Source organism: Oryctolagus cuniculus, chromosome 3 (genome assembly GCF_964237555.1).
Source record: "Oryctolagus cuniculus chromosome 3, mOryCun1.1, whole genome shotgun sequence".
In the NCBI taxonomy this organism is placed as follows: domain Eukaryota; kingdom Metazoa; phylum Chordata; class Mammalia; order Lagomorpha; family Leporidae; genus Oryctolagus; species Oryctolagus cuniculus.
This window is the reverse complement of record NC_091434.1, coordinates 50,922,675-50,946,079: the sequence shown is the minus strand read 5'-3', so window position 1 is coordinate 50,946,079 and position 23,405 is coordinate 50,922,675. Positions and strand designations below refer to the sequence as shown.

General features: G+C 40.5%; 1 protein-coding gene across 2 annotated transcripts in view; it reads left to right on the top strand.

Moving 5' to 3' along the window:
* The first annotated feature begins 15,442 nt into the window (after positions 1–15,442).
* Positions 15,443–23,405, top strand: part of WDR75 (WD repeat domain 75) — a 35,718-nt gene continuing 27,755 nt past the window's right edge. Inside the window, exons 1-3 of one of the 2 annotated variants that reach the window (XM_002712248.5) lie at positions 15,443–15,640; positions 15,887–16,143; positions 22,614–22,743. In XM_002712248.5, the coding sequence (XP_002712294.2) occupies positions 16,058–16,143; positions 22,614–22,743 (216 nt within the window). In that variant the 5' untranslated portion in view covers positions 15,443–15,640; positions 15,887–16,057. Of the gene's footprint in view, positions 15,641–15,734; positions 16,144–22,613; positions 22,744–23,405 lie in introns of those variants that run through there. The other variant, XM_051848364.2, reaches the window with a different exon arrangement.

Sequence of the window (23,405 nt, the reverse complement as noted above, 5' to 3'; positions counted from 1 at the left end):
AGCAAACTGTTGAAATCTTTACTTAATGTATGCTAAACTGATCTTCTGTATATAAGGAGAATAGAAAATGAATCTTGATGTGAATGGAAGGGGAGAGGGAGTGGGAAAGGGGAGGGTTGCGAGTGGGAGGGACGTTATGGGGGGAAGCCATTGTAATCCATATTCTGTACTTTGGAAATTTATATTCATTAAATAATAGTTAAAAAAATTGAGAATAAACTATCACTCAATAATTTAAAAGCTAGTCACTTCATTCTCAAAGTACACTACTTTAATTGGAAAATAAAAATGCAAGCTTTATAATACTCCTTTCTAAGACTAGATTTATTTGTGACAACATTATTAACCAATTATTTTTTTCAAGTGTCTTTCATAAATGAAATCACTTAAATTTTACTGTTTATGAAAATGCTCAGGCAGACTAGAAAACTTAAAAAATGTTGTAATAGTTTTCTATCCACTCCCAAACCACAATTTGATAGAAACATTAAAATGGAAAGTAGAGCACTTAGAATCTGTTTGGTTTGTAATTATAATTCAGGCTATAAAAACAAAGAGGGATTCAATGTCAGACATTAAATGGAAGGGAGTAACATGAATGTTTTCCCTTAACTTAGAAGCATGTTGTATTCTGAAAAAATATATAAAATACTTCAGGCCAAACTTCTAACATTTTTAAAGACATCCACATATGTCCCAAAAAATAATGTATCCTTTTACTTCCACATAGCCAAGACTTTAATGTCAAGACCAAACAATATATGATTCAGAAATAAATCATATATCAAAACCAGAAGTTGGAAAATTTAACTTATTTTTATAAAATAAAAAATAGTATTATGTATATGAAAAACAGAAATACTGATACATTTCTGTCAGCAGTTCTAAAATCTAGGAAAATCACACACACAAAAAAATTTATTAAACATAAATTCCTCCATATGTACTTTGAACTAAGTTTTACTTTGTAAAATGTGGTCCAGATAATTAAATTATTTCTGTTATATTTAACGTGTATTAGAGCTATCATTTAGCCAGAAAACTTGGCCATTAGGAAAGACAAGGTTATTAGTCATAAATATAGCCTTAAAAGCATATACCAATTGCATTTTTCACCAAAGCTCAGCTTCCTAATCTAGAAGCTAAATAAATACAGACCTGAATAATCAGTGACTTTATATTTAAAGTAAAATTCAGGGAGACATTTTATTTTCATGGAACTCCTGAAATTTTTAGTCAGTTGATGTACTATATGCATAAAATTGGAATATAACTCATTAACATTATCAATCTGTGAGGTGGACTGTTGATCTAGCAGTTAAGATGTCAGTAGGTACACTCACATTCCATACTGGAATGCCTGAGTTCAAGTCCTGGCCCCTGATTCCAGCTTCTTGCTAACTCAGACCTAGGAGTCAGTAATGAGAGCACGAGTGATTCTGTCCCTGCCACCCTGTGGGGTGACCTGGATTGAGTTTCTGGCTCCTGGATTCACTGAGGATATCTGAGGAGTGAATCAGCAGAACAGTACTTCCTCTCTTTCCATCTCTTTCCGTGTCTTTCTCAAATTAAAAAAAAAAAAAGTTTTAAAGATTATCTATTTAAATTTTTACTATACAGGGGCCAGCGCTGTGGCATAGAAGGTTAAGCCTCTGCCTTCAGTACTGGCATTCCATATGGGAGATGGTTCAAGTCCCAACTGCTCGACCTCTAATCTAGATCCTTACTAATGCACCTAGGAAAGCAGCAGAAGACGGCCTAAGTGCTTGGGACTCTGTACCCTCATGGGAAACTTGGAAGAAGCTCCTGGTTCCTGGCTTCAGCTTGGCCCAGCTCCAGCCATTGTGGCCATTTAGAGAGTGAAGCAGCAGATGGAAGATTCTCTCTTTCTCTTTCTCTTTCTCTCTGCCTTTCAAATAAATAAATCTTTAAATTTTTAGTATACCAAATGGTAATATATTTCTATCTTGATACAAATTTAAGTCTGAAGACTGTATTTTTGTTAAATAAAATTTTGCATTCATATTTTCAAATCTTTAACCATGACTAAATCTATTTTCATCCTTCTTTCCATTCACATCACCTTATTACTCCCTCCATGTGTCTGTGGGTAAACCATATCCAAGTTCTTTATGTTCCATAAATTCATCATTCCACTGTACATTCTACTCTGCAACATAGAAAATACTTCCACTTCCCTGCCTGCAGCAATTATCCTCTATCTTTCAATATTTAATTCCAATATTTTTATCTGTAAATTCTTCTTCCATCCTTAGAATCATAGACTGCCTCTTCTTTGCTGTCAAAACTTTTCTCTTTGCCAATATAACAATAAATTATGGTTTGATGGCTATGTATTCCATGACTAAGTTTCTGAATGTTCCTTAAGACTAGGGTCTATCTGTTTTAATTAGCCTTTTTATCCTAGCATAGTCAACAAATAATTTCAAAAACAGAATGGAGCAGCTGACATTGTAGCACAGTGGAATAAATTGCCATTTGTGACACCAGTATCCCATATGTAAGTGCCAGTTCAAGTCCCAGCTGCACTGCTTCAGATCCAGCTTCATGCTAACACAACTGAGTAGGTAACAGAAGATAGCCCTAGTGGTTGGGCCTCTGCCACACATGTGGGAGACCAGGACGGAGTTCCTGACTTCTGGAGTCAGCCTGGCCTAGACCTAGCTGTTGCAGCAATTTAGGGAGTAGATCAGCTGATAAAAGATCTGTCTTTCTCCATATATTCCCTTTTCTCTGTCACTCTCTTTTCAAATAAAGGTGGAAGAAAAGTAAAGAAGAAAGAAAAAGAAGTAGTTAATTAGTTCTAATAATTCTATCTCAAATTATTTGAAGCACAAATCATAGCATGGTTAGAAATCTATGATCTGTTGCCAATAAAATTCACATACTGGAAGCCTTTCAAAATATTTGACATATTAATATAGTATTTTAAAATCTGAACTATTATCGGTGAGAAATTATATAAAAACATCTGGCTATTACTGGTAAACTTTGGGAAAACAGAAGTTTAGAATTATTACTTGAATGACAATATAAGTAAGAATTAGATTGGTAATATTAGGGTGGACATCTTCCTAATTGAAGAATAAACAAAGCTTAGAGTTTATATGGAAGAAAAGAAAATTCTATTAAGGAAGGGAGTTTCAAGCAGAATCTAACATTTATGTGGTGCAACTGTTTCCCAGGAGTAAATTGCTACACACTAATGGGGTCAAAGATTCTAGATAGTTCTCCTGAGACCCTTTTCTATTCAAAGGAGCTTTTAAAATCAAGTAGGAGTGGAAGAATAGACTGGGGAACTATTCCTTCGTGCACCAAATGTACTCTCAGAGTACTAACATCTGTTTCAGTTTACATACTTTAAGTATGACTTTACACATGGAAATTAAACTTAGGCATCATGCCTAAGAAGGCTGTCTGAAAAAGAACTGCGTGTCCTATTAACAGCTGGAATTTGTAGAGGTTCACATTCAGCACAGCATAATATCCTGTGAGCCATGAATGACCCCATTCTCAAAACCTAAATGTTACAGAATAAAGTTCATGAAACTTTTATAGTAGACAGAGAAAAAACAATGAAGCAGAGGAATCTGATTACAAAAACAACTTGAAGTTTCAGAATTTAAGATTCAAGAGATATTTTTGCACATAAGGATGATTAACGTTCCCAAAATCTTTTTGCATTTCTTCATGTTGATAAATACTCATTCTATAACATTCTACTAAGCTTCTTCATTAATTAAACATCTACAGAATTTTTCAATTTTCTAACAGGATCACTGTAATTTCTAGTACAGTGAAGTATAAAAAAAAAAAAAACTTGCAAAAATAATGATGTAACTTTGCTGCCACCATGTGGTATATCTGTATTTCTGTAGTTGCGGTTTTTTTAAAAAAAATTTATTTAAGGTATGCAAATTTCATGTATTTCATGTATAAATTTAGGAACGTAGTGATACTTCCCACCATACCCTCCATCCCACATGTGCTCCCAACCTTCCTCCTCCTTCCCTCTCCTATTCCTTCTCTTAATTTTTACAATGATCTATTTTTAGTTTCTTTTATACCCTTAGGATTATATATACTACACTAAGTACAGAGTTCAACAAATAGTAAGAAGGAAGTGTTCCTCACACAGTAGAGACAAGGGATGTAAATAATCATCAAAGCTCAAAATGTCACTTTCATACATTATATTTTTTGGTACTCTATTAGTTACTACAGATCAAGGAAAACATGGTATTTTTCTTTTCAGCACTGGCTTATTTCATTAAGTATAATGGTTTCCAGTTGCATCCATTTTGTCGCAAAAGACAGGATTTCATTCTATTTTATGGCTGAGTAGTATTACATAGTATATATACATCAGAGTTTCTTTATCCAATCATCAGTTGGACATCTGGGTTGATTCCATATCTTGCCTATCCTGAATTGAGCTATAAGAAACATGGGGGTACATATAATTTCATCTGTTGATTTCTCTTTGGATAAATTCCCAGGAGTGGGATTTCTAGGTCATATGGTAGATCTGTTTTCAGCTTTCTGAGGTATCACCATACTGTCTTCCACAATGGCTGTACTAGTATACAGTGGATTAGGGTACCTTTTTCACCAGATCCTCACCAGCATTTGTTGTTTGTTGATTTCTATATGACATCCATTCTAACTGGAGTCGGGTAAAACCTCATTGTGGTTTTGATTTGCATTTTCCTGATAGCTAGAGATCCAGAGAATTTTTCATGCGTCTGTTAGCCATTTGAATTTCCTCTTTTGAAAAATGCCTCTTGAAGAGATTTGCCCATTTCTTAATTGCTTTGTCTGTTTCATTGTTATTGAGTTTCTTGCTCTTTATAGATTCTGGATTTTTTTTTTCTTTTTGACAGATAGAGTTAGAAAGTGAGACAGAGAGAGAGAGAGAAAGATCTTCTTTCCGTTGGTTCACTCCCTAAATGGCTGCAACAGCCAGAGCTATGCCGATCCAAAGCCAGGAACCAGGTGCCTCCTCCTGGTCTCCCAGGCAGGTGCAGGGGCCCAAGCGCTTGGGCCATCCTCCACTGCTTTCCCAAGCCATAGCAGAGAGCTGGACTGGAAGAGGAGCAACCAGGACTAGAACTCGGTGCCCATATGAGATGCCAGCGCCGCAGGCAGAGGATTAACCAAGTGAGCCATGGCGCCTACCCCCAGTTCTGGATATTAATCCTTTATCAGTTTCTTAGTTTGCAAATAATTTTTCCCATTCTGTTGGCTAGCTCTTCAGTTTGTTGAGTGTTTCCTTTGCAGTACAGAAGCTTCTCAGCTTGATGTAATCCCAGTTGTCTAATTGGGCTTTGATAGCCTATACTTTTGTGATTTTTTTTCCAAGAAGTCTTTGCCTATGCCAATGTCTTGCAGAGTGTCCTCAATGTTCTCCTATAGTAACTTGACGGTATCAGGTCACAGATTTGGATCACTGATCCACTTTGAGTTGATTTTTATATGAAGTGTAGGATAGTCATCTTGTTTCATATTTTTGCATGTGGAGATCCAATATTCCCAGCACCATTTGTGTTAGATATTGTCCTTTCTCCAGGAATTGATTTTAGCTCCTTTGTCAAAGATTAGTTGGTTGTAGATGTGTGAATTGATTTCTGGGGTGTCTATTCTGTTCCATTGGTCTACACGTCTGTTTTAGGGCCTGAGCCAGTTGATTAGATTGTCACTGTCCTGTAGTATGTCTTTTTTTTTTAATTTACTTATTTATTTTTTGACAGGCAGAGTCAAAGAGAGAGAGAGACAGAGACAGAGAGAGAGACAGAGAGAAAGGTCTTCCTTTGCCATTGGTTCACCCTCCAATGGCTGCCGCGGCCGGCACGCTGCGGCTGGCGCACCGCACTGATCCAAAGGCAGGAGCCAGGTGCTTCTCCTGGTCTCCCATGGGGTGCAGGGCCCAAGCACTTGGGCCATCCTCCACTGCACTCCTGGGTCATAGCAGAAAGCTGGCCTGGAAGAGAGGCAACCGGGACAGAATCCGACACCCAGACTGGGACTAGAACCCGGTGTGCCGGCGCCGCAGGCGGAGGATTAATCTATCGAGCCATGGGCACCGGCCATGTAGTGTGTCTTGAAGTCTAGTATTGTTATGCCTCTAGCTTTGCTTTGGTTGTATAATATTGTTTTAGCTACTCAGGGTCTCTTATATTTGCAAATTAATTTTAGCACCATTTTTTTCTCCATCTGAGAAAAGCATTCAATCTGTAAATCATTTTCAGTAATATATTTTTTTGTGTATAATAATTCTTCCAAACCATGAACATGGAAGATTTTATCATTTTTGTGTCTCCTTCTATTTATTTCTTTAATGTTTTGTAATTATCATCATAGAGATCTTTACCACCTTAATTAAATGTATTACAAGGTATTTATTTTTTTCTGTAGCTACTGTAAATGGGATATTAGAAGTTCTTTCTCAGTCATGAAATTGCCTATGTATACAAAGGCTATTGATTTTTGTGTGTTAATATTGTATCTTGGCACTTCACCAAACTCTTTTATGAGTTCCAGTAGTCTCTTAGTGGAGTCTTTTGGTCCCTCTCTCTATAGAAACATGTCATCTGCAAATAGATATAATTTGACTTCTTTGTTTCCAATTTGTATCCATTTGATTTCTTTTACTTGCCTAATGGCTCTGGCTAAAACTTCCAGGAATAGATTGAATAGCAATGGTGAAAGTAGACATCCTTGTCTGGTTTGGGATCTTGGTGGGAATGCTTCCAAATTTTCCCCATTCAGTAAGATGCTGACTGTGGGTTTGTCATAAATTGCCTTGATAGTATTGAGGAATGTTCCTTTTATTCCCAATTTGCTTAAGGTTTTCATCATGAAAAGATGTTGTACTTTATCAAAGGCAGTGGTTTTTTTAAAAGATTTATTTATTTATTTATTAGAAAGGCAGAGTTACAGAGTGGCAGAGGTACAGAGAAAGAGAAAGGTCTTTAACCCACTGGTTCACTCTCCAAATGCCTACAATGGCCAGAGCAGGGCCGATTCAAAGCCAGGAGCCAGAAGCTTCTTCCAGATCTCACACGCAGGTATAGGGGCCCAAGGACTTGGGCCATCTTCTACTGCTTTCCCAGGCCATAGCAGAGAGCTGGATTAAGTGGAACAGCCAGTACTCAAAACAGCACCCATACGGCATGCTGGCACTGCAGGCAGCAGCTTTACCTGCTATGCCACAGCACTGGCCCCTCAAATGCAGTTTTTAAGTAAAAACCTCATACTTTGTTCTGATGCCATTATCACCAGTTTATACCTCTAGTATAAAAATACTATCAAAGATTTGAAGAACATGGGATCTGTTCACAGATAATTTACATACAAATGAATCACTTTATTCAGCTTTTTCTCGATATAACAAAATATCTTAGGCAACCTACTTATGAAGGAAGAGACTCACAGGGGTAGAGATTCACAAAACTAGATTGGGTGACCCCATCTGTAGGGTAACTGTTGAAAGTATTCTTGCTGGCAGAGTCCAAATGTGGCATAGGGATAACACGGCAAGAGGAAGCATGTGTCTCCTTTTAAAAGCCACTACAATTTGATCATGGGGTCTCCACGATAACAATCCAACATGAAGACTTCCCAAAAGCCCCATCTCTAAACATTATCATTAGATTTAAGTTTCTACATTCTTAGCACCATTAACATAAGACTGTGAGGACTTTTGGACCAGCAATGTGGCACAGCAGGTAAAGCTGCCACCTGGAATGTTGGTATCCCATATAAGCACCAGTTCACGTCCAGACTGCTCCACTTCCAATTCAGCTCCCTACTAATGACCTAAGAAAAGTAGCAGAGGACGGCCCAAGTGTTTGGGCCCTTGCTACCCACGTGGGAGACCAGATGAAGCTCCTGACTCCTGGCCATTACAGCCACCTAGGGGGTGAACCAGCAGGTGGAAGATCTCTGTCTGCCTCTCCCTCTCCCCTTGCCCCTCAATCTCCTTTTCCCTCTCCCTCTCTCTGTAACTCTGACATTCGAATAAAAAATAAAATAAATCTTTTAAAAAAAAGACTTTGAGGACCAAACCTTTAACTCCTGGGCCTTCAGGGAACATGCAAATTAATATCTAACCTCCAGCATTAATCAATTAATACTAATCAGAAATCTACAAGTACTGTATTATGCTACTTAGAAGAACAATAAATTGCCTTGCCTTCAAAGCAATATTCATTAAGATCAAACCAGACAAATCAAGTATTAATATCTGACAATTTAAGATTTACTGTATCATTGAGTGTCAATGAATGAATGGTAAAGAAAATTTTAAGTGATCTGAGTAGAAAGCAAAAAGATACATGAGAACATTGATACAAGATATTTGAGGTTTATGGCTGTTGGAAAGGACTATTATTCACAGAATAAAACTGAGAGTATTTCAGATGGAAGTAACATTAAACAAAGGTCTAGATCAAGAGTCATCATGGAATGTGCAAGGAATAACTCATATAGTGAAGTGTATGGAATCAAGAAAAAATACACAGAGGGGCCAGCATTGTGGCATCATAGGTTAAGCTGCCGCCTATGATGCTTGCATCCCATATGTGTGCCAGTTCAAGTCCTGCTGCTCCACTTCTTATCCAGCTCCCTGCTGATGTCCTTGGGAAAGCAATGGAAGATGGCTCAAGCCCTTAGGCCCCTGCTACCCATGTGGAAGACAGGCTACATGGGAAATATATATTCCTTCTTTTTTTAAAAAAAAAAAAAAGATTGATTTATTTATTTGAAAGGCAGAGTCGCAGAGAGGCAGAGAGAGAGGTCTTCTATCTGCTGGTTCACTCCGCAGGTGGCTGCAATGGCCAGAGATGTCCCAATTCAAAGCCAGGGGCTATGAGCTTCTTCCAGGTCTCTCACGTGGGTGCAGGGACCCAAACACCTGTGCCATATTCTACTGCTTTCCCAAGCCATAGCAGAGGGCTGGATCAGAAGTGCAGCAGTGGGCAGGGCTCAAACCAGAACCCATACAGGATGCCAGTACCATAGGCAGCAACTTAAGCTGCTATGCCACAGTGCCAGCCCCTCTATATTCCTTCTTATAACTGCATGTGAATCTACAAACATCACAAAATTAAGTTTAATGGGAAAAAAGTTAGTAAAAGTTTAACCTTAAAGAACTCAGTAACTAGAAGGACTTTTAGGATGCCAAGTATTTTCATATCTGTGATTGGTTAAACCTGTGAAGGCAGAAATGGAGAATTTGGAGGTCTGACTGGCTGTAAATTGGATAAGTATGACTACATTCTATGAGATTTTTGTCTACTTGATCAATTGATTTGCAATTGCCAATTCCACCTTCCTCCTTTTCCATGTAGTTTAAAGCTATGTTGTTTATGACACATATTGTTGTAATGAAACATGTGACCTCTTAACAACCTAAGGTAACCCTTTGTTCCTTAAAAGACCTTTTCCAAGGAGCTGGTGCTGTGGTGTAGTGGGTAAAGCCACAGCCTGAAACACTGATATCCCATATAGTCACTGGTTTGAGTCCCAGCTATCCCACTTCCAATCCAGCTCCCTGAAAATGTGCTTAGGAAAGCAGTAGAAAATGGCCCAAGTACTTGGGCCCTGCACCCACATGGGAGACCCAGAATAAGTTCCTGGCTCCTGGCTTCAGCCTGGCCCAACACTGGCCATTGCAGCCATTTGGAGAATGAACCAGAGGATGGAAGATCTCTCTCCATCTCTCCCTATTTATGTAACTCTGCCTTTCAAATAAATAAATAGATCTTTATTTGAAAAAAGACATTTTCCAAGAATTATTCTGATTTAAAAATTACTAACCCTACATTACTTTTATACATTTTTTTCTGCTATATTGTTCTGGCTTTTATTTCCAAAATATCTTGCTTCATCCTTGACAATGCATTTTGAAAACTAGTTTTAGGCCATTTCATAAGTGTACCTACTAATGTTTATGACTTTAATATATATGATATTTTTATTTGTGTAAAGTTAAATATATATTCTTTATGCTTAAAAATTATCATTCTTGGTTAATAAGATCTCCCATCTCTGCAAATTTTTCATTGTTTTAATTTTGCAGTTAATTGTTCCATTTGATTATGATTTAACATGTAAGTCTGTTTTTAATTTTTTCCAATGATTAGTCAAGGGAGATAGCATAATGTATTACTGAATAAAAACAAATTATCATTGAATTGATCTATAAATTTGTTATGCTTATAAACAAAATTATCTGAAACCTCTTTCTGAATTAATTATTCTATTTCAATAACAAGTCATCTCTTTGTGGGATAACAGCTACTATGATATATTTTGATTTCTGATAAAGTAAGGTATCCTTGTTTTTCTTAATTTTTGACTGATTCTTCGATGGCATTTATAGTCCTACAAAAATTTTCAGATTGTTTGGTCTAATCCAAATTAAATTCATGTTCGAATTCTAATTGAAATTGCATTTGGCCGGCACCGTGGCTCAATAGGCTAATCCCCCGCCTTGCGGCGCCAGCACACTGGATTCTAGTCCCGGTCGGGGCGCTGAATTCTGTCCCAGTTGCCCCTCTTCCAGGCCAGCTCTCTGCTATGGCCCGGGAGTGCAGTGGAGGATGGCCCAAGTCCTTGGGCCCTGCACCCCATGGGAGACCAGGAGAAGCACCTGGCTCCTGGCTTCGGATCAGCGTGATGCGGCCATTGGAGGGTGAACCAACGGCAAAAAGGAAGACCTTTCTCTCTGTCTCTCTTTCTCTCTCACTGTCCACTCTGCCTGTCAAAAATAAAAATAAAAATAAAAAATTTAAAAAAAGAAATTGCATTTGATCTATATATTAATTTGGTGGGAGATTAATATTTTTGATATAAAATCTTCCACTCAAGAACATAAAATGTCTTGTCATTCATTCAGACTTCAATATTTTACTGAAAATTTGTGTTTTCCCATATAAATCATCATGGTCACTGGCATTCTTTGAAATGCTTTTATCATCTACATGAGTTAACGACATAGGATAAGAAATAGAACTGTGAAACCAGTATTTGTGACTATCACTGAAGATTAAGTTTTGCTTTGGTTTATTATTTTGGAACAGAAAATAAACTCTAAAAGTTTTCACTTAGTATTCCTCAGAATAATCATCACTATATGGGAAAAATGAGCCTAAAATATGGGTTTCCTATTTGGTGAATACAATATTCCAACCATGGGTTCAAGAACTAAGAAAATAACCACAGGGTAAGTTTGTGGACCCATTGGGTTCTTACAAGGTGGGATTAGACCAGAAGTCCATGTGGAAAATAGCTTTTTGGGTCTCTAAAGAATAACAATAAATCAAAGCCAGTTTCAGTATTCCCAGTAAAGTCTATACTTCCCCTACCTACAGCATAAATGGGAACCCAACACCGTACGAGTAGGAAGAAGATCTTTAGCAGGTCATGTGATGGTATAATTAAATATGCCCCAAGCAAGACCCAGTCTCTCTCTCATTCAAATAGTGAATATTGTTAAATAAGAAAATTGAGAGAGGAGCCATACCCAAGTTTGTGGATTGGGTAGATCAAGTTAGGCCCCTGTTCATAAGATCCATAGATTTCTTGCTTTTGCAGATCAAGTCAGATGCAGTGGCTACAGAAACAATGTAATAGCTATGGGAACCCATCAAGCATCACACTGAAGAACCTAAGCCCCCTGAAACACCCCACAACAAGGATATGGAACTGGTAAGTAAAATCCTTTTTTTTTTTCATCTTTTTTTCATATTTCAGCTAATTCTGAGAGGCATCTTCAAGTTTCTTATTGTCCTGAGGAGGACTGAGAGAGCCTGCTCATGGGATTTTCTCATTAATGGTGGTTACATTGATTTTTCTTCTATTCTCTATCTTTCTGGTCCCTCCCCACTGCTCTCTGGGATTCATCTCCTAAACAAATTACCTATGTACAAAGTCTTGACTCTAGCTCTGTAAATTGGTATTTGTAATATTTTACTGTTTTAAAAAGTACCCTAAATTGCACAAGTCATTAACATATAAAGAATGGAATCATTTTTCAAACAATTTTTTTAGACAACCCACTTTTGAAACAGAAACAAGTTTTTAAAATTCAACAAAACAAGTACAAGAGCAGGTGCATAAGTTTGCCTTAGATTTCATTTTAAGACTGACAAATAAAAATTAATGCACCAAAGGTTGCATGTTCATTATAAAATATGGAAAAACTATTAATACGTTAAAAATCAGTCATTAGAAATCCATCACTTTAACTACTGCTGTCATGTGATTCATTTTCAAACAACACATCATCCCACATATTGAATTGAACCAAGACTCCATGTATTAGTAGATAATGGAGAGCTACTTTAAATCAGGCCTTAGGAATTATTAATTACTCTAGTAAACAATAATTTGATTGAAAAGTAAGAAATCAAAACAGAGCATACATGTAATAAAAAGGAGTATTTTTAAGTCCTACAATATGTGGAAAGCTAATTTTCTACAGCATGCAGTCTGAAACTAATACTGTACTAGAGAAGCCAACAATTTTCTCTATACCTACACTCATTTTTGGGCAACTAGTCTCCAATATTGTTTCAGTGTGCACCTCAATAGTTTAAAAAAGAATTTTAGTATACACTCCCAAAATATGAGAATATCTATGTATTCATAGATTAGAGAGCTCTGCATTGATATAAACATTTAAAAAGTAAAAAATGAAAAAAGAATAGCATCAGAGAAGCCACAAATGAGAGACAAATGAAATCAGATCCTCAGTAGAAGCAGGGCCTGATCATGCCGCTCCAAAGACAGAAAGAGTATTCCTTAGGTATACTCTTTAAAAGTTTACCTAAAATTTCTGAACCAAAAAAAAATTGTTAAAGCTATTTCTTTTAAAGAACTTAATTGATTTATTTCAGAAATGCAAAAACAGGTAGATATATGGAAATCAATAATATCCCTCATTAATATAATAAAGGAAAAATCCCACATTATCATCTCAATTGAAATAGAAAAATCATTTGACAAAATTCAACATCTTTTCACAACTAAAATACTCAGTAAACTGGGAATAGAAAAGAAGTTCTTCCATAACAACAAAACAAACAACCCATTTAAGAGGTGGGCCAAGGACCTCAATAGACATTTTTCAAAAGAAGAAATACAAATGGCCAACAGACACATGAAAAAAAAAAAGTTCAGGATCACTAGCAATCAGGGAAATGCAAATCAAAACCACAATGAGGTTTCACCTCATCCCAGTTAGAATGGCTTACATACAGAAATCTACCAACAATAGATGCTGGCGAGGATGCGGGGAAAAAGGGACACTAATCCACTGTTGGTGGGAATGCAAACTAGTAAAGCCACTAAGGAAGTCAGTCTGGAGATTTCTCAGAAACCTGAATATATACCTACCATACAACCCAGCCATCCCACTCCTTGGAATTTACCCCAAGGAAATTAAATTGGCAAACAAAAAAGCTGTCTGCACCTTAATGTTTATTGCAGCTCAAGTCACAATAGCTAAGACATGGAATCAACCTAAATGCCCATCACGGTAGACTGGATAAAGAAGTTACGGGACGTGTACTGTATAAAATACTATATAGCAGTAGAAAAACAATGAAATCTGGTCATTTACAACAAAATGGAGGAATCTGGAAAACATCATGTGAGTGAAATAAGCCAGTCCCAAAGGGACAAATATTATATGTTCTCCCTGATCGGTGACAATTAACCGAGCACCAAAAAGGAAACCTGTTGAAGTGAAATGGACACTATGAGAAACAGTGACTTGATCAGCCCTTGTCCTGACTGTTGATGCACAACTTAATGTATTATCCCTTTTAGTATTTTTGTTGTTGTTGTTCTACTTAATACTATTGGTTGAACTCTGTGATTAACACACAATTATTCTTAGGTGTTTAAACTTAACTGAAAAGTGATCCCTGTTAAATAGAAGAGTAGGAATAAGAGAGTGAGGAGATGCACAATTTGGGACATGCTCAATCGGACTTGCCCCAAATGGTAGAGTTAGAAACATGCCAAGGGATTCCAATTCAATCCTATCAAGGTGGCATGTAGCAGTGCCATCTCACTAATCCAAGTGATCAATTTCAGTTCACAATTGATCACACTGATAGGTCTAAGAGTCAAAGGGATCACATAAACAAGACTAGTGTCTGCTAATACTAACTGATAGAGTTAAAAAGGGAGAGAATGATCCAACATGGGAAGCAGGATACACAGCAGACTCATAGAATGGCAGATGTCCTAAACAGCACTCTGGCCTCAGAATCAGCTCTTAAGGCATTTGGGTCTGGCTAAAGAGCCCATGAGAGTATTTCAGGCATGGAAAGCCAAGACACTCTGGCAAAAAAAAAAAAAAAAAAAAAAAAAAAAAAAAAAAAAAAAAAAAACAACAACAACAACAACAACAACAACACTAAATGAAAGATTCGCTCTGTGTGAAAAGCCTCCCTTAGGTTTCAATCCAGCTAGCTTAGTCTGTATCAGGAAGGCTTTGATTCTGTTTTAAACAACAAAATTTACCACACAGAAAACCACGGAAGTCCAAACTGATTTGACTGAAATTTTTGCTCTGTTCTTTGGCTCAGGTCATGAGAGTAAGCGTAAGTCAGATTTCAAAATATCCAAGAAAGTTTAAAACAGTAATTATGTAGGCATCCAGAAACCGGAGAGGAAAAAGGTTAAGTTTGTCGACTCAAAAACTAACAATGTATCCTTCTTGCACTATGGCACAGCACATCACAATCATCAGGGACAGCTCTTGCAGCGTGTAGTAAATGAAAATAACCAGTGTGTCCCCATAGTTCCGGCTCCCAAAATACTAAAGCCTTCAGCATTTCTCAAAAAGCTGGACTTAGCAAAAGCTAAATTTATCCCTGTTTTTGTGTTGTTTTTTTTTTTTTGTAATGGTGACATCTGAAGATATGTCTCTTCCCTTGCAATTACTGCATTATTTTCCTACAATAAAGAAACATACATATATATATATATACACATATTTTATATATATATATATAATTTGTGATACCTGTTAATTTTCTGGTAAATTTTAATAAAGGTAGTGAAACGTAGAGGTCCTCTGTTGCTGTTAAAGTAACGGCGGTTACTTATCCTTAGGAGTGACTCAGAGCCAGCACGGAGGTAAATATTAACAGAATGAACGACTGAGAATAGAGCCGCATCCCTTAACGTACAGGGAGCCCGGAAATGATTCGCGCAACTTTAGAGAAAGGAACTGGAGATACACGTATAAAATAAGCATCCTTGGAGTTCAGTGCTTTCTACCCAAAGGCATGGCTGACTAACTGGGGAAGCTGAAACCAAGGCAACACGCCCAAAACAAGGCTTAGCAAATCAGAAAACAGCCTTCCAGGAACTTGGCCAGAGTGGAGCAAAACGTCAGATTGCTGGAGCAGCTGCACTGAGGGCGGAGTAGCCAGATGCGCCGGAATCTCGGAGTAACCGGGTTTCTAATGGAAAAAGCAAGGCCCTCGGAGCTACGGAGCTTCTGTAGGGGCGCATGCGACGACCTCAGAAACGGGGTCCCTAGCAAGGAGAACGCTACCTTTCCACCCAAGAACTCAGTCGCGCTACCAAGAAGCCGGTAGGCGCGAGCTGCTTACGTCATGCGGCGTGCGCCCGAATCACGGTTCTGTGGGATGGCTGGAGGTCACGTGATACGTTTTGAGCCACTTTCTGCTTCTGGCGGAAGCCGCCATCCAGGCCGATTGACAAGGCCAGAGAGAGTTCTGTTCTATAAAATTCTGTAGTTGTGTGTAATATAAATTCCCTGTCTCTGTGTCCGTATTTTCATTTCACTTTTTCTTTTTTAACCTGTTTTACTTTGCAGTTTGACGTTACCCAAACAAAGATGGCGGCCGAGGCGCTGCGACGTACCATAGAGTCTCACGCCTAGACGAACCGGTGCCGGGTTCTGCGCGCTGGAAACACGCTCCGCTGCCGAGCTCTGTAAAGGAAGTCTAGGGCGGGCCGGACCAGGAGGTCCTGCGTCTGCGCCAAGATGGTGGAGCAGGAGAGTCCCCGCGTGGTTCGTTGCGGCGGCAGCGAGTTGAACTTCAGGAGAGCTGTGTTTTCTGCGGATTCTAAGTATGGGGGCACCTAGCCTTGTTGGCCGGGTTGAGAGCAGGAGGGTAGCGGGGGAAGGACTGTCAGGCGTGAACGTAACTCTGTGGAGGGGCACGAGTGCGGGAGACTGCGGGGCGCGCGGGAGAGAGCCGGTGCCGGTGTTCTGTAAGAGGAGTAAGGACTCCCTTCTGCCTGTAGTAATGCTGGCTGGGGTGTCCCTGTTCCGGGACTCTACCAGCCCGTAGGTTGGCCCGGGGGCGGGTCCACGTGTCTAGAATCGGCTCGGCGCTGGGACGCCTGGAAAATGGTCCAGGCACGATGACAACGCCGCTGTCTTTGCGGTACACCCACAGTGTCCCTACTCTTTCAGACGGAATCATGTTTTGGATTTACTAAGGCTTTAACGATTCTGCTTTCTCCATAGCTAAAAAAAAGTGTATTGGTAACCTTCTTTGGAGCTGTGCTTGAAAACACGTTAGATCGTGACTGAGATGAAACCATGCTAAGATCTGGTTTCTTAAGTCACCCTCTGTTGCCTTATCTGTAGAGTGGACGTGATGTTTAGTGGTCCATCACATAGGACTTTGGGGAAGAATTAATGCCTCCATACAGATAAGGCAGACACATCTGTGCCTGACTTAGTGTATTTCATCTGTGATCATTATTGCTCTATTGTCAACATCATGTAAAATTGTCACACTGTAGTAAGAAAAAGTTTCCAGATTACTTAAGAATAGAGTGGCATTCGTGTTCTTTGTTAGAACTGTGTTAGAACAAAAATTCAGGGCCGGCGCCGCGGCTCACTAGGCTAATCCTCCACCTTGCGGCGCCGGCACACCGGGTTCTAGTCCCGGTCGGGGCGCCGGATTCTGTCCCGGTTGCCCCTCTTCCAGGCCAGCTCTCTGCTGTGGCCAGGGAGTGCAGTGGAGGATGGCCCAAGTGCTTGGGCCCTGCACCCCATGGGAGACCAGGAGAAGCACCTAGCTCCTGGCTTCCGATGGGCGCAGCGCGCCGGCCGTGGCGGCCATTGGAGGGTGAACCAACGGCAAAGGAAGACCTTTCTCTCTGTCTCTCTCTCTCCCTGTCCACTCTGTCTGTCAAAAAAAAAAAAAAAAAAGAACAAAAATTCAGTTCTGCCTGGGTTGCTGGAAGAGGCAAATGGGGAGGTGGGTACATCTGGAAGTTCTTGGTGTCCCCAGATCAGACATTACTCTTTCTCAGTCCAGTCCAATTTAGATCACATCCTGTTGCCTCCACAATTTTGTGGTCCTGTGCTTTATAACTTTAGAGTTGCTAAGCTGTAGGAAACTGAAACAGTGGGTGATTCTTAGTCTTTTACATTGCAGCTTGCATTGCTTTTACATTCCGAAATCACTGTAATACTAATATCCCTGGCTCTAAAATAATTTTCCCTTGCAGATCATTGTAGATGCTATTGGTGTAGAAATTTCTCTGCAGTGGTACTTTCATAACTTTGCCACCCTAACCCTTATCCCTAGTCCAGCTCAGAACCCTCTAATATATTTTGTGATTGTTGCCTAATTTCTTAACGACAGGTCTTCTGTCTGGCTGTCAGCGCCTGCCTTATTCTAACTCAACTCTACTTTTCCAAATGTGTTTCCTGATATTATTCATCGTTCACACTTTGTTTGTCAGATAGCTATATCCCATTTTTCTTGTACGTACTTTGTTCTTTATTTCCCTGCTTTAGTTTACACTATTAATTCTTTTTCCTTCCCAGCACTTAAAGCATACATCCTTCAGGGTCTAGTTTAATATGGGTTCCTGCTTGAAGCCATCTGTAATTTCTCTTCTCCATTATTAACAAAGATGAATCCTAAGTGGCAGAACTTGTGGGTACTTTACATGCCTTGCTGTCCCCAAGGTTTAGGTATTATTATTTTTTTTTAAAGACAGTTAAGAGAGAGAGAGAGAGAGAGCCTCCATCCGCTGGTCACTCCCCAAATGGCTGCAACAACCAGGGCTGGGCCAGGCCAAAGCCAGGAGCCAGCAGCTTCTTCCGAGTCTCCCAGGCAGATGCAGGGGTCAAAGAACTTGGACCATCCTCCACTCCCTTCCCAGGCACATTAGCAGTGAGCTGGATTGCAAGTGGAGCCTCTAGGACTTGAACCAGCACCCACATGGGATGTTGGCTCTATAGGCCGTAACTCAGCTTGCTGCATCACAGCACCAACCCCTATTGTCATTTATTGAGTGCTTACTACATATCTTAAGCTTCATTTACATGCACTGTTTTCTTTAAGCTCTTAAAGTATTACATACAGTTTGGGGTGAAAAACAGTGGAGTTTATAGAGGTTAAGTAAGTTCTCCAGTGTCATTCAGGCAGTACATGACAGGACTGGCATTTGAACTCATTTGCATTTGGCTTCCTAAAACTGCATCGTTTGTCAAGCATTGTGGTGCAGTGGGATAAGCTGCCGGTTGTGATGCTGACGTCCTGTATCAGAGTGCCAGGTCAAGTCTGGCTGCTCTGCTTCCAGTCTTCCTGTTAATGCACCTGCGAAGACAGCAAAGATGGCCCCAGTGCTTGGGTCCCTGCCACCCATGCGGGAGACTAGAGCTTCTGGTTCCTGGCTTCAGCCTGGCCCACACCTGACTGCTGCAGTCCGTTAGGAGTGAACCAGCCCCTCCCTCTCCCTCCCTCCCTCCCTCCCTCCCTCCCTCATATAAAAACCAAATTTGGAAAACATCCTTTTCTACCATACGATAGTTCTGTTATTGCTTACAATGAATAAATACAAAACTCCTCCCCTCCAGAATTGAGAGTGTGATAGGGGAGAAGGACAAGACAGGGACGATGACAGTGCCCTGTAGTCAGTGCTGTGCTGCAGCTGAGCCCACGAGTGTGGAAGCACATTGAGGCTGGTGTGGATCCAGACTGAGGTGAGGGACAACCTCCAGGAGAAAGACCCTGAGCTGAATCTTAAAGGAGTGGTCAGAATCCTGAAAAACTAAGAGATTCTGAGGGAATAACTAACATGGTATGCTGGACTGTGTTCTGCAACATAAAGAGAAACAAGAAATCCAAAGCTGGTAGTTGTGTCCCAGTGTTGATTTCTTAGTCTTGACAAATGTATTGTGCCTGTGTAAAGTGCTGACATTAGTGGATACGAATTGGAAGGCATACAGGAACTTTGTATTCTACTATAAATCTGAAATTATTTCAAAATAAAAATTTAACTCCCAAGAAATAAAAAGGAGCAGGGGGATTTGCCTTTGGGGGCTTGCGTTCAGGTAATGAAAGCCAAGAAGTGAGGAGAGAGGGAAGCTGTATGGGGAAGTGTGTCTGAATGGATTCAGAGGAGCTTTGTTGGCCAACAGGATGCCACTTACCCCTACCATCTCAAGAAGACATGCCTAAGGGGCTTCTTGGTACTGTTGGGGTGTGTGGAGGGTGGGGGATTGTTGGAATAGTAAACTGCCTAAGTGTTCAACTGAAAAATGTAGTTCCAGTAAGACGAGACAAATGACCAAAGACCTTAGAAGTTTGGATCATATCCTGAAGACAGTGTGAAAAAAACTGAAGTATTTTTATTTTATCCTTATGTGAGAAAGTGATATGATCAAACTTGAAGAATTTTTTTTCTTTTTATTTTATTTGAGAGTTAGAGTTACAGTGAGAGAGAAAGACAGAGAAAGGTCTTCCTTCCGTTGGTTCACTCCCCAAATGGCTGCAACAGCCGGAGCTGTGCCAATCCGAAGCCAGGTGCCTCCTCCTGGTCTCCCATGTGGGTGCAGGGCCCAAGTACCTGGGCCATCCTCCACTGCCTTCCCGGGCCACAGCAAAGAGCTGGAGTGGAAGAGGAGCAACCGGGACTAGAACCCGGCACCCATATGGGATGACAGCTGCAGCTGATTAACCAAGTGAGCCATGGTGCCAGACATTCAAACTTTCAGAATTAGTCCAGTAGGAGTATAAGAACTGAATTGAAGGATCCATGCTGGTGGCAAATGTTTGGCCTAGCACTGAAGACAACAGTTGGGATGCCCACATCTCTTATCAGAGTGCCTGAGTTTGTGCTGCTTCTGATTCCAGCCTCTTAATGTATACCTGGGAGACATCAAATGGTGACCCAAGTGGTAGGGAGGGATACCTGGATTGAGTTCCTAACCCAGGCCTGGCTGTTGTAGACATTTGGGTAGTAAACTAATGGATGGGAGATTTGTCTGTGTCTATCTTTATCAAATAAGTAAATAAATAAAAAGAACGATCTTGGGTGGATATAGTAAACCTCTGAACTAAGGTCCTTATGGGAATGGAGAGGAAACATTATTGTATATTCCAGAAGCTTTATTGCTCATACTTTCTTCATATTAAGATAATTTCTCAGGGCTAGCGCCATGACTCACTTGGTTAATCCTCCGCCTGCGGCACTGGCATCCCATATGGGCACCGGGTTCTAGTCCCGGTTGCTCCTCTTCCAATGCAGCTCTCTGCTGTAGCCCAGGAGGGCAGTGGAGGATGGCCCAGGTGCCTGGGCCCTGCACCTACATGGGAGACCAGGAAGAGGCACCTGGCTCCTGGCTTTGGATCAGTGTAGCTCCAGCCATTGCGGCCATTGGGGGGTGAACCATCGGATGGAAGACCTTTCTCTCTGTCTCTCTCTCTCTCTCACTGTCTGTAACTTTACCTGTCAAGTAAATAAATAAAAAATCTTAAAAAAATAATTTCTCTCTTTCCTACATATTTAAAGGATACCTTTGACTCTAAACTGCATCCTTGTTGCAAAGAGGTGGACATGTAAAAAAAAAAAATCAAGATCAAGTATCTTAATTGATCAGATAGGATAGTAGTGATCCCAGGCACTTCAGACTTCTGCTTAATATTTTAGACTAGTTTTTTTAATTGATTCATTTTATGCAATTACCTTATAAAACTTTTGAGGATGAGGCAAGTTCTGTGCCACAAACTGGATTGGACATTGGGAATTAAAGAGTAATATTGCCTCTGCCATCTCAGAACTTACTGCCAGATAAGAGAGGTAGACATAGTTGCCAAAAGTAATTTCAACACAATGTGAGAAAGCACTAGGTAAAGGCATGCACAGGGTGCTTTGGACGCACGAGGAGACCCAACCTGAGGATGCTGTGGTTTGTGCTTTCATCGGCATGGGGAGTGTTAGAGTAGGCACAGAGCAAACCTTTTTTATGTGGAAGGTCTGAGAAGGCTTATGTTTCTTGCTTTGTTTTCTGATAATATCTGTTATGAAAATAGTCAAGTATGACCTCAACTTACCTGCTTTTTAGTAAATTAGCCTCTGCTCTAGGAAGAAAAGCCACAAATCCAAGGAGGTGAAAGCAAAATCAGTTTTTCAACAAGAAAAAAATTTTGACATCAAGTCTTAGTACTTTGCTATGTAAGGAAGGCCTGGACCTCACTAACTGGAGCAGAGCCCTTGACTTAGCTGTTGTAAGCTGGTGTCCCCGCAGTGCGTCATGATAACTGCTGTTAGAAGAACCACTGAGCAGTAGTAGTTGACGGTGGAATAGCACGGTGTCTGCAACTAATGAGGGAGCAAGCAGCGTGGTTAAGTCAGTTGTTTTTGCAGGATTGTTCCAAATGGCCCTTACCTTTGAATAGACAAAAATTACATTGGCCTTATTAATCTCTGAATTAATGAAAATAGGTCTTAGATATTCCCGTAGACTTAAAAACAGCACACACATTTGGATATTAAGTTCTTAAAACTACTTTGAGGGGCTGGCACTGTGGCTTAATGGATAAAGCCGGCACCTGCAGTGCCAGCATCCCATATGGGCACCAGTTCAAGTCCCGGCTGCTCCACTTCCGATCCAGCTCTCTGCTATGGCCTGGAAAGGCAGTGGAGGATGGCCCAGGTCCTTGAGCCCCTGCACCCACATGGGAGACCTGGAGAAGGCTGCTGGCTCCTGACTTTGGATCGGCCCAGCTCCAGCCATTGTGTTCGCTTGGAGAGTGAACCAGCGGATGGAGGACCTCTCTCTCTGTCTGCCTCTGCCTCTCTGTCTCTGCCTTTCAAATAAATAAATCTTATCAAAAAATAACTATTTTGAAAAATGCCTTTGTTACATTTTTTAAAATATTTATAAATTTATTTGAAAGGCAGAATTACAGAGAGGCAGAGGAAGAGAGAGAGAGAGGTCTTCCCTCCGATGATTCACTCCCCAAATGACTGCAACAGCTGGAGCTGAGCCTATCCTAAGCTGGAGCCAGGAACCAGGAGCTTCTCCAGGTCTCCCATGCAGATGCAGTGCAGGAACCCAAGCACTTGGGGCATCTTCGGCTTTCCCAGGCCGCAGCAGAGAGTTGGATTGGAAGAGAAGCAGCCGGGACTCGAACTGGAGCCCATTTGGGATGCTGGTACCACAGGCAGGGACTTTGCCTACTATGCCATAGGGCTGACCCCACATGTTATTTTCATCATAGGTAATTAAAAGATTAAACTACTTAAGGAGCACATAAATGGTGTTTTTCTTTTTTTTCCCCCAGGTATATCTTCTGTGTCTCTGGAGACTTCGTTAAAGTTTACAGCACAGCCACAGAAGAGTGTGTCCACATTTTGCATGGCCATAGAAATCTGGTTACTGGAGTCCAGCTCAACCCCAACAACCATCTGCAGGTGACAGTTTGTCATTAAATCTGTTAACACTGGCTGTGTTGACAGAAAACTTTTAATTTGACTGGGAAACTTCTTAGGTTATGATCAGAGAAATATCTACTGATTGTTGTGTTGAGGTTATTTTTCCTTTATTTTTAGTTACTAAATTAGGATCATAGCCCAGAACTGCATTGCCCATGGAATGTTCTGTGAACCATTTGATCTACAGGATGCTAATAGGTGTTACTTGAAAAGGATGTTTTAGGCTCTAGGAGTATATCAGTTTTAAAGTTGGGCACAGTTAAATGGATTTCTTAATTGTAGGTTTCTTGGGTCCTGTTATATGCACTATGAATATCCAAAAGTGCTATGTGCTGTTTGTGGTTTCTCAAACTTACTTGACCCTTAACCCTTTGGTTTCTAGAACACATTTTAGAAGATATCAGGGCCGGCACCGTGGCTCACTAGGCTAATCCTCTGCCTGCGGCTCCGGCACACCGGGTTCTAGTCCCAGTCGGGGCGCCGGTTCTGTCCCGGTTGCTCCTCTTTCAGTCCAGCTCTCTGCTGTGGCCCGGGAGTGCAGTGGAGGATGGCCCAGGTGCTTGGGCCCTGCACCCCCATGGGAGACCAGGAGGAAGCACCTGGCTCCTGGCTTCGGATCGATGCAACGCCAGCCATAGTGG